General features: G+C 37.2%; 1 protein-coding gene and 1 pseudogene across 1 annotated transcript; both read left to right on the top strand.

Annotated features, from left to right (window-relative positions):
* The first annotated feature begins 528 nt into the window (after nucleotides 1-528).
* On the top strand, nucleotides 529-5,559 carry LOC126797185 (F-box/kelch-repeat protein At3g23880-like; annotated as a pseudogene).
* Nucleotides 5,560-13,772: 8,213 nt separating this feature from the next.
* On the top strand, nucleotides 13,773-15,642 carry LOC126797184 (disease resistance protein Roq1-like). Its single transcript, XM_050523853.1, has 4 exons — nucleotides 13,773-14,166; nucleotides 14,627-15,058; nucleotides 15,149-15,369; nucleotides 15,562-15,642. The coding sequence occupies exons 1-4, from the start codon at nucleotides 13,773-13,775 to the stop codon at nucleotides 15,640-15,642; spliced, it is 1,128 nt and encodes a 375-aa protein (XP_050379810.1).
* Nucleotides 15,643-16,419: the final 777 nt, after the last annotated feature.

The following is a 16,419-nucleotide window of genomic DNA, read 5'->3' as shown; positions in this document are numbered from 1 at the left end:
GATTAATGATTATATATGCTTTGCTTTCGTCTTAGATGGAACAAAGCTACTTTAATACTAGTAGAACTAGTGCACTTTCTGCTTTTAAATCCACAAACCTTTGTTTTTTAGCTACAAGGCAGAGGGTTAATTAGTATTTGGGCTAGTAATTAATGCAGAAGATAATTAGTAGAAATGCTTCGGATGCTTTAATTTGTTTATACGTTTTGGCCAAACAGACCTGTTAAGCTATATATATATATATATATATATATATCTCGACCAAATATATATCAGCTAAGACCTTTGTTTATATATATATATCAGCTAAGACAAAGAAAACAACATTAACGTTTGTATTCTTTTCCTATCTGACCAAATATATACTAGCTTGTTCTTGTTAATTCAGGATTTCCCTTGACTAGCTAGGGAAGTGAATAGAGGCCTACTCCAGTGGAATTCCTATACCGGCCAGGTGAGGTTTTCGCGACTATATATATAAATAGACCATAAAATATTACTAGATCCTACTAGTTATTTCTGATCATCATGAGTAGTATCAAGTACAATCCGGAAGAGATTGTGATCGATATTTACTGAGACTACCTCCAAAATCCCTTATTCGGTTCAGGTGTGTGTGCAAGTCATGGCGAGATTTGATCGGGAGCTCCAGTTTTGCTCGATCACATCTCAATAGGAATGTAGCAAGACGCTCCAATAGATATCTGTATGCCTACCACCACTCCACCATAGATGAACAAGGTCAGCACTCCCTTTTCTCCGGAGAGACATTTGAGCCGTGCTTGACTTTAAGACATCCCTTATGGACTTGAGAACAATTTAGAATATGTGGCGTTACAACGAATGTATCAATTAGATACTGATCGATCTTTTTGCTTGATATATCCCGTAGTAGAGTAATTGAATTTACAGCAATCTAGAACAAATTGAAATCTATATAACAATAACAATTCTTATTTTAAAATTTTATAACTAATCAAAATGCAGGAAAAGTTAGAATTGTATATGAAGGATGAATTAGAAACTGACTTGTATGGTTTGATAGAGGCTTGCAGTAGCAATCTCCTAAGACAACAATTCGCTGTACTAGTGTTTGTTTGCCGGATCTTTCTCCGGCCATATCTCCGTCATTTGGCGATGGACTTGAGTGAGACCGGTGGCGTTGGAACCGTCTCTTCGTCCCCTACCGATATGAGTTAGTGTTTGTGAGAGATTCGAGCTGTTTGAAGCCCAGAAATGAAGAAACAATGCGGCTGTCCCGTTTGAAGAAGTGAGGAGAACTCCCTCCTCCGGCAACCAATCAAGGTGATTCTTACTGTGTTTTAAAGCTTGTAGGATGTTTATCAACCATTTAAGACAGTTTTATCTATTTCAAAACACACAAGGAGAATCGACGATTTCTTTTTCTAGAGTATGTGAATAATGCCGATTTTATGTTCTTCGTCGATTGGACTGTTTAGGTTTCGATTTAGACTTTGGTGTCAACTAGAAAGTTGTTGAAAATGTTGTTTAGATTGTGGTGGTAGTGATCATTGGTGGTCATCAGAACAATGATAGTGAGGGGTGTGTTGGGTCATGTTTCGGAGTAATGATTTACTTCATTGTGATGTGTTTGTCGATACGAGCGTTTACATAGGTCATTTGCATGTGTTAGGTTAATTCTTGAGTAAGTTAGTTATTATTAAATATTTAGTAATTTTAGGTTGAATTTGTTGTTGCTTAGCAAGGGTCTAGAGACCTTAGGAGAAAGCATTGTCTCGGGTGACAAGTCTTCGGGTTAGATGGAGCGTCAATTGAGCTAGAACTTTATTATTTTCAATTGTTACTAAGTTGCGAATCGTTGTTTATTTAGAAGTAAATACATGTGGATTCAATGTTGAATTCACTAGGGTCAACATAATAACACCTTGGTAGTTTGGGTAATTAGTCTCAAATGAGTTGCGGTTCAAATGACCTTTTGCGGGTTAGAGTTTAAATGGGGAAAGTTGAATTGTTGTTTTCGTGTCTCTAAGTGTTAATGACTTGCAACCTTGATATGAATTAGGTACTTGTTGCTTGGTTATGGAGTGATTGTGGTATCTAGTACATTCCTTATTTTGAGTAGAAGACGCAGCGGGAGCTAAGGTGAGTAAACCTCACAATAATTATCAAAGTAGTGTTATAATTATTGAATTTAGTTTGAGTTGTTAACATAGTCATTGCATCACTAGCTTATAAAAATTGTTCTACAAATATGTTTTGGTTTAAATTACTTGATCTTGATCGTCTATGGTTCATGGGTAAGTGAAACGCTATTTTAATAAATGATTTTAAAGATTTTAGTGATTATGGACTATGGTGAATGTGAGAATGAATTTGAAATATGCATGTTGATATTGATATAATATACTGGTAATAACAACATACATATATACGTTGCTATATTGTATTTTATATCTTTGAATGTGTTTAAATGTTGATATAGAGGAAGAGATCGGAATGGAAGAAAATGTACCTTCCGATAAATTGGTTTATTGAATGCGGATATTTTGATAATATTGGCGGAAGGGAAGAAAATGTACCTTCCGGTAAATTGGTTTAATTGTATGACTTGTTCATTTTGTGATGTTGTGAGAGTCGCTTGGTTTTGTACAATATTATCATAGGTGGATTGATTATATTGTACGTGGTTTTAACATTAAGTCTTGTTAAAACGTTTTCTGGTCTTCGGACGGTGATGACATTTAAATCGGGAACCAAGCCTTTGGCCGGGTGTTTGTTACGATCAGTTAGAGCTTTATTCTGTCTGCCTTGTACTGCATGAGGGGTAACCAGGTGGGCTACCCAGGTCTCATGAGTACACATGTTTTAAAAATGTCATTTATTACATTTCCTTTGTTTGTGTTTTGTTGTGTTTGTTGTTTGTTTAATTATCTCTTGTATCTAACTGTTTTTTAAGTGATTTATGAACTAAGATGTTATGCAGGAATCACTTATATTCTTTTGTAATTTTCTTCTTGTTATACGTGAACTCCTGAACTATGCTTTTTTGCATGATTCATTAATTGTTTCTCATTTAGTGGTGTGTGTTGGACCTTGAGTAAGAGGTGGAGTGTTGTAGGATGTGTATTGGGCGTTGTGTTATTGTTGTTGAGATAATAATGTTAAGTCGAGAACTTAACTTTGATTGAGATGTGATGCATTTTCTATTGCCATTGTTGCATGTTATTGTTGTTGTTTATTTGTTGAGTAATAATATTCAGTTTACTCATACAAGCTGTGAAGTTGACCATGTTTGTGTTTGCAATCCCGGTGTACCAATCAATGATGCAAGGGGTAGTACCGCAGGTTGTACGTAGTTGCAGTTGGTAACTCGAGCAGCTGTCAGCAGCGTACTGTTTGATTCAGTTATTTAGTTTTGGTGAGTCTTGAGTGAATCCTACAACTGTAATTTATACTTAATTGTAAACAGTGTGTTTGGATTCAAGTTGTAACTGAGTTTGTTAATTAAACTCAGGATCGATATTCAACAGTTGTATTATAATTTCAATTACATTGAGATTATTGTAGATTAGCATTCTAAATTTTGAAGTTTTATTGTTAAGAATTTAGGTTCCTACAAATATAGCTTTCCCCTGGTCCTGGAAAGGAAATCTTGTTTTCCACTTAGCTCTTGCATAAAAAATGAGCTTCTGATTGCACATTGGTATGCAAATGAACGTAGAGAGTTATGTGCCCAAATGGCTACATATAACCTTCGATCCAAACAATTTATTGGAACTGGAATTAGGTTGAAGCAGCAGTCAGTTAGGTAAGACTTTGTTGGACGCGAAGCCGGTGATTGCATTGAAAGTCTAGTGTTGCTAAGTGATTAAGCAAGTACTTCAAAGATTATGTATGAACTGGTCTTTATATGGTTTGCTCTTTCAAGTGATTTAGAATGGCAAGTTTAATTGATTGTTTATGACCTGTTAGATTTAGAATAGTGATGTTATAATTTGTTCGTGTTATTGGAAATCTAGTTTTATTGTTAAATCTTTGTTTATTTCTCCATTGGTTTTGACTGTTTTCCCATGACCTGTTGCATGCATGTATTGTTTTCCTTGATATTATTGTGTTTGGTTTAAAAACCGTAGCTGGTATAAATTAAATTCTGATCATATAAAAGTCTTTCTCGCCGACTGTTTGACTTCTGTCTGAGTCGATCGGAGACTTTGGAGCCATTGAGTGGTTTAAACTCGCAAGTTCGGTAGGATTCGCTTGCATCACTTTTGTTAGCAAAACACTGATATATTGCATATATAATTTAATAAAATGAATTATAAATAATTATAACACAACATTAAAATCTAATGATGAAGAACACGAAAGAATTCAATATGAATTCAACTAAAAGACCGAACGATTGATGATTTAAGACGTTTACGCCTCCTCTATCGGTGTAAGGATGTTTGGCGCTTGTCTCTCAGGATAAAATGACTAAACAATTCTAGGAAGTTACACTACTAAGTAGAACTCTCAACGAACTCGAAAAATATTTCTTTCTATCACAAGTGAAAAAGTAAGAATATTTTGAGAGAGGGAGAGCTGATTGTGTTTGGAATGATTTTACAATAAAAGGATGGTGATTATTTATATAGTGAGGATTTGCAATCTGCAATCTGCAATAAATAAAATGACTGTCATAGGAAATCAAAAAATCATAATATACATGAGTTACATATGTGATGCAAGCGAGATTTGATTGGGAGCTCAGGTTTTGCTCGATCACATCTTAATAGGAATGTAGCAAGACGTTCCGATAGATATCTATATGCTTACCACCACTCCACCATAGATGAAGCTGCAGAACATTGTCAGTACTCTCTTTTCTCAGCTGAAACATTTGAGATGTGCTTGATAAGACATTCCCTATGGAATGTGAACAATTTCGAATATACGGTTCATGCAATGGCCTTATCTGTATCTCTGATCAAGTTCTTCACCGGAATAGTCGTATATGCATATGAAACCCATCTATTCACGAGTATAGGCTTCTTCCGAAGATTGAGACCGACTGGTCGATCTGATAAAATTCCGGCCAGTAGTCTCTCATTTGGATTCCATCCAGAGCTTAATGATTACATGGTTGTGAGGATTGTCCGACCTTATACAAGGATTTCTGTGGTAGTTGAGGTTTATAAATTCAGTACGAATTCTTGGAAGAGGATTCGGGCGACCCCTTCTTGTTTAAACTCCAGTCACATGGACTTGGGAAGTGCTTTTTTGAATGGAACAGTATACTGGAGTATTAAGACAAAATCAGGATGTAAGATTGTAGCATTTGATACCGGCAGTGAAGAATTTCAAGAACTCATGGTGTTAGATGAAGATTACCTTAAGTTGTTGCTAGTAAAAGTGTGTGGAGAATCACTTTGCTTCTTTCAATACTATAAATTCTGTAGGAATGGCAACTGGACCACTGACTTGTGGATGATGAAAGAAGAGTCAATGAACAAGGTGGATACAAGTATACTCGGAAAAGAACTACATTCGGCTTTAGCACAGAAAATGAGCTTCCGATTGCGCATATGTACATAGATGAACGTAGAGCAGAATGTATCCAAATGGCTATATATAACTTGGAATCCACATAATTTATTGGAACCGGAATTAGTCAAATATGATACGATTTTGAAAATGAATTTTCAGATATCTATTTATCTCATACTGGAGGCTACATATATATTTTACATATAGAGTTTACATTGTATTATAATCCTATGTACTATGTATTACCATATACAGAATATGTAAGTACTAACTATATGACGTATATCCCTAAATTACATTCTATGACTCACGCTGACACTCTCCCTCAAGTTAACGCATACACATCAGTTATGCTCAACTTGCTGAGTGAGTCATAAAACGCTTTCTTAGAAACTTCTTTAGTGAGTATATATGTAAACTGCTCTTCAATAGGGACAAAAAGAAAGCTAATAATCTTTGCATATAGTTTCTCTTTTATTAAGTGATGATCCACCTCTACGTGTTTAGTACGATCATGTTGTACTTAATTTTGTGATATATCAATTATTGTTTTGTTGTCACAATACAATTGCATATAACTTTTTAACTTAACACCCAAATCATGTAGCGGATTTATCAGTCATAACATTTCACACACACTATGAGGCATACCTTTGTACTCTGCCTCAATACTCGATTGGGCCACAATTTTTGCTTCTTACTCTTCCATGTGACCAAATTACCTCACACAAAGGTAATGTGACCCGATTTTAACCTCATGTCAGTAATATTTCTAGTCCAGTCTGCATTTGTAAAACCACTAACCTCAATAATGTTATTGTGTTCAGAGAACATTACTCCTCTCCCTAGAGCTAACTTTAAGTACCTCAAAATTCTCACAACAATATCCATGTGAATCTCACTTGAATTATGCATGAACTGACTCACTACACTCACTACATAAGCAATATTTGGTCTAGTATGGGTCAAATAAATCAAGCGCCTAACTAACCTCTGATAGCGAGCCTGATCAGTTGGTGTATGGTCTAGATATTTTACTAAACGATGGTTTTGTTCAATGAGGGTGTTAATAGGTGAGCAATCTAACATATTTATATTTGTCAGTAAATCAAGTATGTACTGACACAAGTAAATACCGTCTCTCCCCTTGCTACCTCAATTCCTAAGAAGTACTTGAGATCACCCAAATCTTCATCTCAAACTCAGACGACAACTGTCTCTATAGCTGATCCATCTCTACAATATCATTGCCAGTAATCACCATATCATCGACATATATAATCAAGGCCATAACATTCCCTTGCTGGTGCTTAAGAAACATGGTATGATATGAATTATTCTGTTTGTAACCAATTTTCAGCATAAACTGTGAAAACCTCTCAAACTAAGCATGAGGTGACTGTTTGAGACCATATAGAGACATTCTCAATTTGCAAACAAAATCACCAGAAGAGGTAGTTATGTACCCTAGAGGAAGACTCATATACACTTCTTCAGCTAACTCTCCATGAAAAAATGCATTCTTGACATCAAACTGTCCGAGTGACCAATTGAAACTAGCAGCAAATGAAATGAGAACTCAGATAGTGTTCATCTTTGCAACAAGAGCAAAAGTCTCATCATAATCAATACCATATGTCTGAGTAAACCCTTTTGCAACAAGGCTTGATTTATACATGCTTATTGATCCATTCGCATAATGCTTCACAGTGAACACCCAATGACACCCTACAACTTTCTTGCCATGTGGTGGAGGCACAAGTTCCCAAATATCACTTTTCTGCAATATCTTGATCTCTTCCTTCATTGCTTTCCTCCATTTTGAATCCCCCAATACATCATGCACTTTGTTATGTACTAATACAATAGATATTTGATTCACAAAAGATTCATATGATTCTGATAATCTTCTAGTGGACATATAATTAGCTACTGAATATTTTGATTTGGTCTGTAAACTAGGCTCATATCTTTTGAGGATTTGACTTCTAGTAGACCTGTTTGGTAACCAATATTGCCCACAATCAGACTCACTACAAGTACTAGTGGATGGACATACCTCAGATGAGTGATCTTCAACACCAGGAAGTTGTTGGTCAGGGGTATGGGTGATGGCAGAAGGGGCATATGTGCTCTCAACTATTGGCTATCTTTCTGGAACCTGGGTGTCTGATGCTTCTACCTCTGATGTAGCTTTTGATGTTGCTAGTACCTGGTTATTTGAATTATCTACCCCAGAATAAGCTCATGCTACTACTGGTACCTGATTGTCTAGAGGTTCCACCTCAGAATGAGATTTTGCTATTGGAGTCACAGTATCTCTGGTAATGACTACATTTGTTTCCTCCCTCTCGCCATGATATAGCTCTTTAAAAAAATGAATTCTCCCCCTGAAGGGCTGTATTAGAAGAGGTAAAATAACTCATGTCATCCAAGAAAGTAACATCCATAGTGACATAGTACTTTTCTGGTAGTGGATGATAACACTTGTATTCCTTTTGACTGCTTCCATAACCAACAAACACACACTTGATCGCTCGAGGATCCAACTTAGACTTTCTCTGACTTTTAAGAACATGAACAAAGGCCACACCCAAAAACACGGGCATGTATATTGTGAAAAGGGGGAATGGGGACATGGGATGCAAGAACCTGAACATGAATGTTTGCATGAAGAACACTAGATGGAAGACGATTGATAAAATAAGTTGAAGCCTCTACAACATGACCCCAGAGATACTTAGGCATATGAGCACTAAAGAGAATAGAACGGGCCATGTCAAGGAAATGACGGTTTTTCCTTTCGAACACCCGATTTTGCTCTAGTGTTCGTGGGCATGTGGTTTGGTGAACAATCCCATGATTTTTACAAAACTGTTGAAAGACACGGTTGACATACTCCCCCATTATCAGAACGAAGAACTCTAATTGTGCTATTATACTTAAGGCTGCAAGTAGGCTCGAGCCGCTCGTGTTCGGCTCGTTTTTAGCCCGTTCGGCTCCAGCCCGTAAAGTTAAATGAGCCGAGAGCTCAATATTTAACCCAACCTTGAAAATGAGCCGAGCTTGAACAACAATATTCGGCTCATTCGACTCGCGAGCTAGCTCGGGCTTGTTAAAAGCTCGTCTCGTTTATTAATTAAGGTTGACTTATTAATTTTTATAGTGTATATAAAGTATAATATTTATATGAAAAATAATATTAAAAATATAATATTATTTCAAAAAAGCTGAAAATGTTTATTTCTAAAATAATTAGTTAAATTCTTCAAGTTTTATAAAAGGTTTGATTTGTTATTTTTAGTTTATTACAAATAAAAAGGATTTTGTGTGATGTGATGACATTAGATTCTAAATTTTCTTTTTAATTTCTTATGATTCAAGTCGGCTTAATTTGAGTTCGATTTCATCTAATAAAATGAGCCGGCCCGAGCCTAGCTCAAGTTTTTTCAAGCCGAGCCGAACTTGAACATGAAGCACAAAACTCAAATTTTGGCTCGGCTTGAGCTCGATTGAATGAAAACAAGCCAAACATGAACAACCTAATATTTGGCTCGGTTCATTTACACACCTAATTATACTGTGTTTGGACATAAATATGAAAAGTTTGAAAAGCAGGAAAAACCTCATCTTTGGTCTGAAGGAGAGCAATCCATGACACCCTAATGCATTCATCAATAAACAACAGATAATACCACATACCCGTGGTTGTAGGCTCTTTGGAAGGTCTCCGACATCAGAATTAATTAATTCAAAAGGGACATGACTCTTAGAACAACTCAGATAATAGGTAGAATGATGACTCTTAGCATAGACAAATGTTTCACAACGCAAAGATGACTCATTCACACCATAAACAAATAAGGCATGCTCTTTTTTCTTCATAATATGGAATGATGAATGTCCTAATCGATGATGCCATAATCAAATTTCACTTAGTTGATTAGAACTTGCTGTCATAGTGGTAGGTGGCTGTGCTCCTGGTTGTTGTCATGCATATGTCTGAACAAGATGAAACAATCTGCCTCTCAAATACCCCCGACCGAGTATCTCCATGGTGAGAAGATCCTAAAAAATCACATACATGGGGATAAAGGTTACAGAGCATCGAGACTCAATGTTTAACTGGGGAACATATGACAATTGATGTGATAAATCAGGCACGTATAGAACATTATGAAGTTCTAAAGTATGTGTGATACAAACTGACCCTCTCTCCAACACTGAAAAAACATCACTATTAGCATTAGTGACATAAGACACTAGTGGAGAAGACAACTCAGTAATAAAGTAAGATTTATCATAACTCATATGATCAGAGGCATCAGAATCAATAATCAAAGTATCATAACCAACAAAATTAGAAACTTTTAAAACCGTACTAATCTTACCACCTGTTCGAGGCTTTGTAGTCATAGAAATGTTACCATTTGTGCAGTATTGGCCCAAAGCATGTCTAGTGTCGTGTGAGAACTCAACTCTCAAACCATTCTTGCCATCCAACTCTTGAATAACATTCTCAACATCTCTCATGTAGACAAAATCAATAAAAGCATAAACCAGTGGTCTCTTTGCAACCCATATTATGCTGATCATTTTGAAGTTACGAAACTCAATTTCAAGCTTTAATTCGGAAACCCAAGAATCCAAACTACCAACGAGACATTTTTTTTCCTGGTGTACTGATCAAATTTTTGGGTGAGGTGGACAAAAGGAGGCCAAGATGAGTTGGGCCTGACAGAGCGGGTGGCTGGAACGGGTCGGGCAAGTGTGGTTCAGGTCAGAAACTGGAAATCCTAGGTGTGACGATGGAGACGACGCAGGGAAGAGGAACGACGACGATGGAAGCAACAGATCCCGCGCCAATTGAGATTGGACTACTCTGACCTGGGTTGAAGTTGCAAGCTGACGACAACTTATTTGATGGCGGTGAGTACATTGAAAGTCTGGTGTTGCTAGGTGATTAAACAAAGATCGAACTACAAATGATTGCAAAGATCATGTATAAACTGATCTTTGCAGTTCTTTGATTAGTTGTATTCATGACCAAATTGGATGTACAAAAGTGATGAATAGGCAATATCGCTTGTGTTATTGCAAATCTAGTTTAGTTTTATAACATTTCATTTTATGGTTTTGACTGTTTGCCTTTGTTAAGTTGTTATGTTGCCTCTAGTGTTTCACATGGTATTTTTTGTGTCGGCCAAAATTCAACCAAACATAGCCTGTAAGTGCTACTGTGCTACGCGGTCGCTAGGAGGCCTAGGCGGTCACTAGGCGGGTCATCAGAGACTTCGGCCGCGTTTCATAAAGTCGTTGCAAGTTGCAAGTTGCAACCATTATCCCATAAATTTCCTCGCATTTTCCTCTGATCCAATCCAATAAACGATTCGAACCCCGGTCGATGCCATCACCGCCGAGGTAGTCCCCGACGTGACCAGCCAAGTGCAGGCAGCAGTTCTGACAGCTTTGTTTTTGTTGATTGATTGCGATATGGTCAATTAGAGGTCCAGGAGTGTTCAAGGTTTGGCGTCCTTGTAATCGATTAGCTTTACATGTTGCTTCTGAATTGCCTATGCTTTAAATCCCAGTTTTCCCACCAAAGAATGACTTTGCAATCCGGTTCATAATTATATCAATTTTCTTGTGAAACTTATAGTCCTGAACTTCTGACTGTAAGTTACTTTTGGTTTTGTAGGACCATACACGATTGGTGGGTATCTGATCAATCTAGTCAAATGCCACCGACGGTGAGTTTCTAGCTATTTGTGTATGGACATGTATTCTGTTTTCACAATGTCAAGTTCCTCAGTTTCTTAACTTTATGTAGATTTGCCATATGATTGCGATTGCCAGATACATGAATTTGATGAATAGGGAGTAATTTGGCTGAGAAGGAGAATAGACAGTTGTGTCAACATTTTTGGGTGTTATTGTATGAATTTATTATTATCTATCAGTTCGTATATGTATCTATATTAGGGGTGGGCACGGGATGGGACGGGACATGACTCATCCCACGTCCCGTCCCACTCTTTTTAATCGGGACGGGATCGGGACGGGACGAGGATTTTTAAGAATGCATCCCACTCGGGATTAATCCCGGTTGGGACGGGACGGGACGGGACAAATCCCACCTTCTTATGAAGTTAAATAAAAACATATATTTTTACTTTTTCATTAACAAAATAACATTCAATAATAAAATTTTAACAAAAAAAATGCATATTATGTTCAAAAAATTATAATTACCATTATTATTTGAGTTGATATAATTTTGGAGTTATTAAAAACATAAATTAGTTTTATTTTGATACAAATATATAAGAATTTTTAAGTTTTTATTAAAGGTGGGACGGGACGGGACGAAGCGGGATAGTAATTATTCGTCCTACGTCTCATCCCACTATTATGAAACGGGACGGGATCGGGACGAGACGAACATTTTTAGACCTTCGTCCCGTCCCGTCCCGTCCCTATGAATTTCGGGACGAGATCGGGATTTCCGTTTTTTATGCCCACCCCTAATCTATATATACTTCTAACTTCTAAGTTCTAACCATATAATGTTCTAGGATTGTCAAGCTTTGATCCCAACGCTCATGTCCTGAGTTTTGGCCTTGCACCATTTCTGTTATATGGTCTCCTCCTCTGCTTCCATTGACATTCCCCTAAGAGAGAAATACTATGTTGCACGGACACAGACACGGATATGGCGACACGACACGGCGCGACACGGCAAATCTGAAAAACTCTTCTTTCGACACGGTAAATAAAAAATATTTATATATATTTTTAATACATAAAATAAATTAACAATACTATTATAATATTACAATATTACATCGACTTGAGCTATCAAACACTACCCAATTTAGGTCCAATTTTAATCTAAAAACTGATCACCAATGTTATTATTAATGCACATACAGACCGATTCAATGATTAATTGAAACTTGCAGACACCAATCCATTATACTTTTCCTGTCTTACCATGTGTGAATATATAATCATACTGAAAACAGTGAAATGGAGGTACCTGCTCAGTGCTCACACAAAGCTTCTAATCTGCCCAATGCCAGTCTCCAACTTTGTTTACCGGCCCAAAATGGAGGTACTCTAACTCCACTAAGTAGAATATACAGAATTACTCCAGCACTCCAGATATCTATCTCAAACTCCGGTACACCCTCCCTGAGATGTGGAAAAAACATGCCACTTTAAATAAGAATTATTCCAAGCCAAACAATCATATCAAAATACTTTGAAAGCTATAAAATCATTAGAATTCACTTTGATACATTGTAGATTGATTAGCTAGTTAGTTACACTATCAGATATGAAGCTGGCACATTCTAAACATTATTACAGCTTAATTCTCATTGATCTACACAACTTTTCTTCACAAAGATAGCTTCTTGACTTCATAATACCTACAACTAAGTTGCATCTTAGCTTACAGACAACACTAACAATTTACTTCCAGCTTTAAAACCACTATATCATGATCCCAATTTCAATCAGTTCTTGGCACAATAAAAAGCAAAACTACTATCGGCTACGGGTCACATTTTTGCAGCAATGATCAACCAAACAAACAGAAAGTTAAACGACCACACTAAATATAAATCCAATTCCATTACTTGTAACAAGATAGATGTTCACAAAAGCTCATAAAAACACTAGGAAACTCAGTACTCACCCTCCTCAATATGAAAGTGATGAAACCCATTAATCGCCGCACCAGGAACACAAGTTGAAAGCATTAAAACTCAAAAGTAAGATAGCATCAGAATACACACATGAAAGTAAAGATGACATCTTTGATCTTTCTGAATGAAACTAGAAAAATAATGAGAATGAATTACCCCGCCGTGACCAGAAGAAGAGTCACCGACCACGACCAGAGACACGCCTTCGTTGCCAACCAGAGACTTTCGTTGCCAACCAGAAGAGTAGGAGAGGAACGGCGGGTCGCGAGGAGAGGAACATCGGGTCGCGAGGAGAGAGGAGGAGAGGAACGGCGCCCCGCGATTATGTTAGATTTTAGGGTTTTTCAGTTTTTTTTTGTTAAATAATGCTGACGTGGCGTGTCGTTCTACGATACGCCACGTGACGTGTCTTATACGGCGAAAAGACGTATCGTATCGTATCGGAGCGTCGGGACGTGTCGGATACAGCGACACGCCTCCGACTGACATATCGGTGCAACATAGGAGAAATATGATGTGTTTCTCAGCTTTAGAGGTCCTGATACCCGCATGACTTTTACCAGCCATCTAAAGAAAGCCTTGGATGATAAGAAGATAGAGACTTTCATAGATGACGATCTTGAGCGGGGAGAAGAAATCACACCTGCCCTACTAAAAGCAATTGAGAGATCCATGATTTCCGTGATCATTTTCTCGGAAAACTATGCTTCTTCTCGATGGTGTTTGGATGAACTTGTGCATATACTGGAATGCAGGGAAAAATATGGACAGCATGTGTTACCCATCTTTTATGAAACAGTTGTATCAGATATACGACGCCAGAGCGGGACTTATGAACTTGAAGAACGTTTCAAAGAGAGGAAAACTGAGTCTGAGCGTCTCAAGTGGAAGGTTGCTTTGACCAAACCGCTAAATTATCTGGGATTGAATCAAATACAACCAGGTAAGCCTTGCCTCTGTAACTTGTATGCTAATTTCTACTTGTCATGAATACTCGATTATAATATTGAATAGTTTTTAAAAAAGAGAGAGTTAAAAGTGTATCCCTTTTATAGCAACTATTAATTATGTCTTTTGCTCATATGTGCTAGGAATGATTCCGATTTGATTCAGGAAGTTGGGTTATGAGTCCTCGAGTTATGAATTAAGTGGCTTTGTTGGACTTGAAGGTCGGGTTCAAAAAATTGTATCCTTGCTATATATTGTCCCTCAAGATGAACATGTTCGTTTCGTAGGTATTTGGGGTATGGGAGGTATTGGGAAGACCACCCTTGCTGATGTTGTATTTCACCGTCTCGCTGGACAATTTGATGCCTGTTGTTTTTTGTGTGATGTCAGAGAAGGTTCTGGGACACTAAAATAACTAAAAGATCTGCGAAGCAAACTTCTCGGTACATTAATAGGGGACAAAAGTCTAGATATCCAGGGTGAAAGTATATACCACAATACTAGAGTAAAACTTGGCCGTAAAAAGGTCCTCGTCGTTCTTGACGATGTGGATGATTCGAGGCAGCTGGAAATTTTAGTTGGACATCATCATGTTCCGTTTGGCTCAGGAAGTAGAATCATGATAACAACTAGAGATAAAAGGCTACTTGATGAAGTGATGGGAGGTGGTAACTATAATACCGTGATTTACGAGGTCAAGAAATTAGATGATGTTGAAGCTCGTCAGCTCCTCCAGTTGAAGGCCCCTAGAGATATCCCTTTCGCAGCATGCTCTACTGAAGTTTTAACAAAAGTGGTCAAGTATGCTGAAGGAGTTCCATTAGCCCTTCGAACTTTGCGTCCTTTATTCTATAAAGGCACACTGAACGAAATGCAAAAGATTTCCAGTGAAAAATTGAGTGTGTATCAAGTGAGTTATGACGTATTAACAGAAGATTAGAAGAACATATTTCATGATATAGCATGTTTTCATAAAGGAAAGCAAATAGAAGATGCTAAAGGACTTTTGGATGGCTGTAGTTCAGATGTGAGTCGTGATATTAGTGCTCTCGTCGAAATGTCTCTCATAGAACTAAGAAACAGTAAGTTATGGATGCATGATGTGATACAAGAAATGGGTCGTGAGATTGTCCGCCAAGAATGTCCTGCAGAAGCAGGTGAACGCTCTAGGTTGTATGCTTTTGAGGATGTCTACCATGTATTACAAAATAATACAGTAAGCACTTAATTCTTCAACTTTATTCAAGCAATTGCATGCACTTTCAAAAGTATAAACACACAAGAAATACAATTTGAAGAAAATTTAGATTTGTATGAGTTAATGTAGTCCTTTATACATGTATGCTCATATAGTCATTTGTACGTGTGCTAAATTCGGTTGTGATTTCAGGGAACTGCAAAAGTTCAGGCCTTTTGCAGTTTTGCCCAAGGGAGTTTAATTCCAACTTCACGTCTGCAAAGCGAGAGCTAAATTGGAATCCTCAAATCTTTAGAGAAATGTATAATCTAAGATACCTAGACCTGTCCCAGCTAGAATATATATTGAAAAGTAAGTTCCAACTAGGGTTCATTAACGAGTCGGGCTTTAGTACATTTAAATAAGTCACGGACAGATTCGGGTCGGGTATTTTCACAAATATAAAGATTCGAGCCCGCCCACTTAAAACGGGTCTTATTAGCTTTTGCGGGCCAGGCCGGGTCTTGCGGGTTTATACGGACCGGGTCTTGTAGGCTTATACGGGCCGGGCCTTGCAGGCTTGTATTAAAAAAAACATAATACTCTTATTTAAAGGTTTGTAACAATAAAAGAATTATTAGAAAACATTCTAAAAAAAGTCGCAAATAAATTCTAGTTTCGAAATATTATCGGTCGACACCAATTGATGTGGTTGATATATATATATATATATATATATATATATTTAGGGACCATGTAAAAATTTCGTCCGTTTTAAACATAGTTTGACCATCCGTACTACGGTCAACTAAAAAAGATGTGTTTTGACATAGTAAAACCCCATTGACCGAGGCTTTGGCAAATGAGTTTCCTCGTTGCAACCACGCAGGATTTATGACAAAAGTTAAGTGATTTCAGATATACAAATGGCTTTTGGTGTTCGCATTTTGTAATAGGTCTTCCCTTAGGGCATATTGGTGTTTTTGGTTTACTAGAAATTCCGACGGTCAAACAAGGTCCGAATTGGATGAAATTTTTACAGGGTCACTAAATATATATACCGATCACATC

Source organism: Argentina anserina, chromosome 6 (assembly GCF_933775445.1).
Source record: "Argentina anserina chromosome 6, drPotAnse1.1, whole genome shotgun sequence".
NCBI classification, from domain to species: domain Eukaryota; kingdom Viridiplantae; phylum Streptophyta; class Magnoliopsida; order Rosales; family Rosaceae; genus Argentina; species Argentina anserina.
The sequence above is the reverse complement of the archived record's forward strand: the minus strand, read 5'-3'. Positions and strand labels throughout refer to the sequence as shown.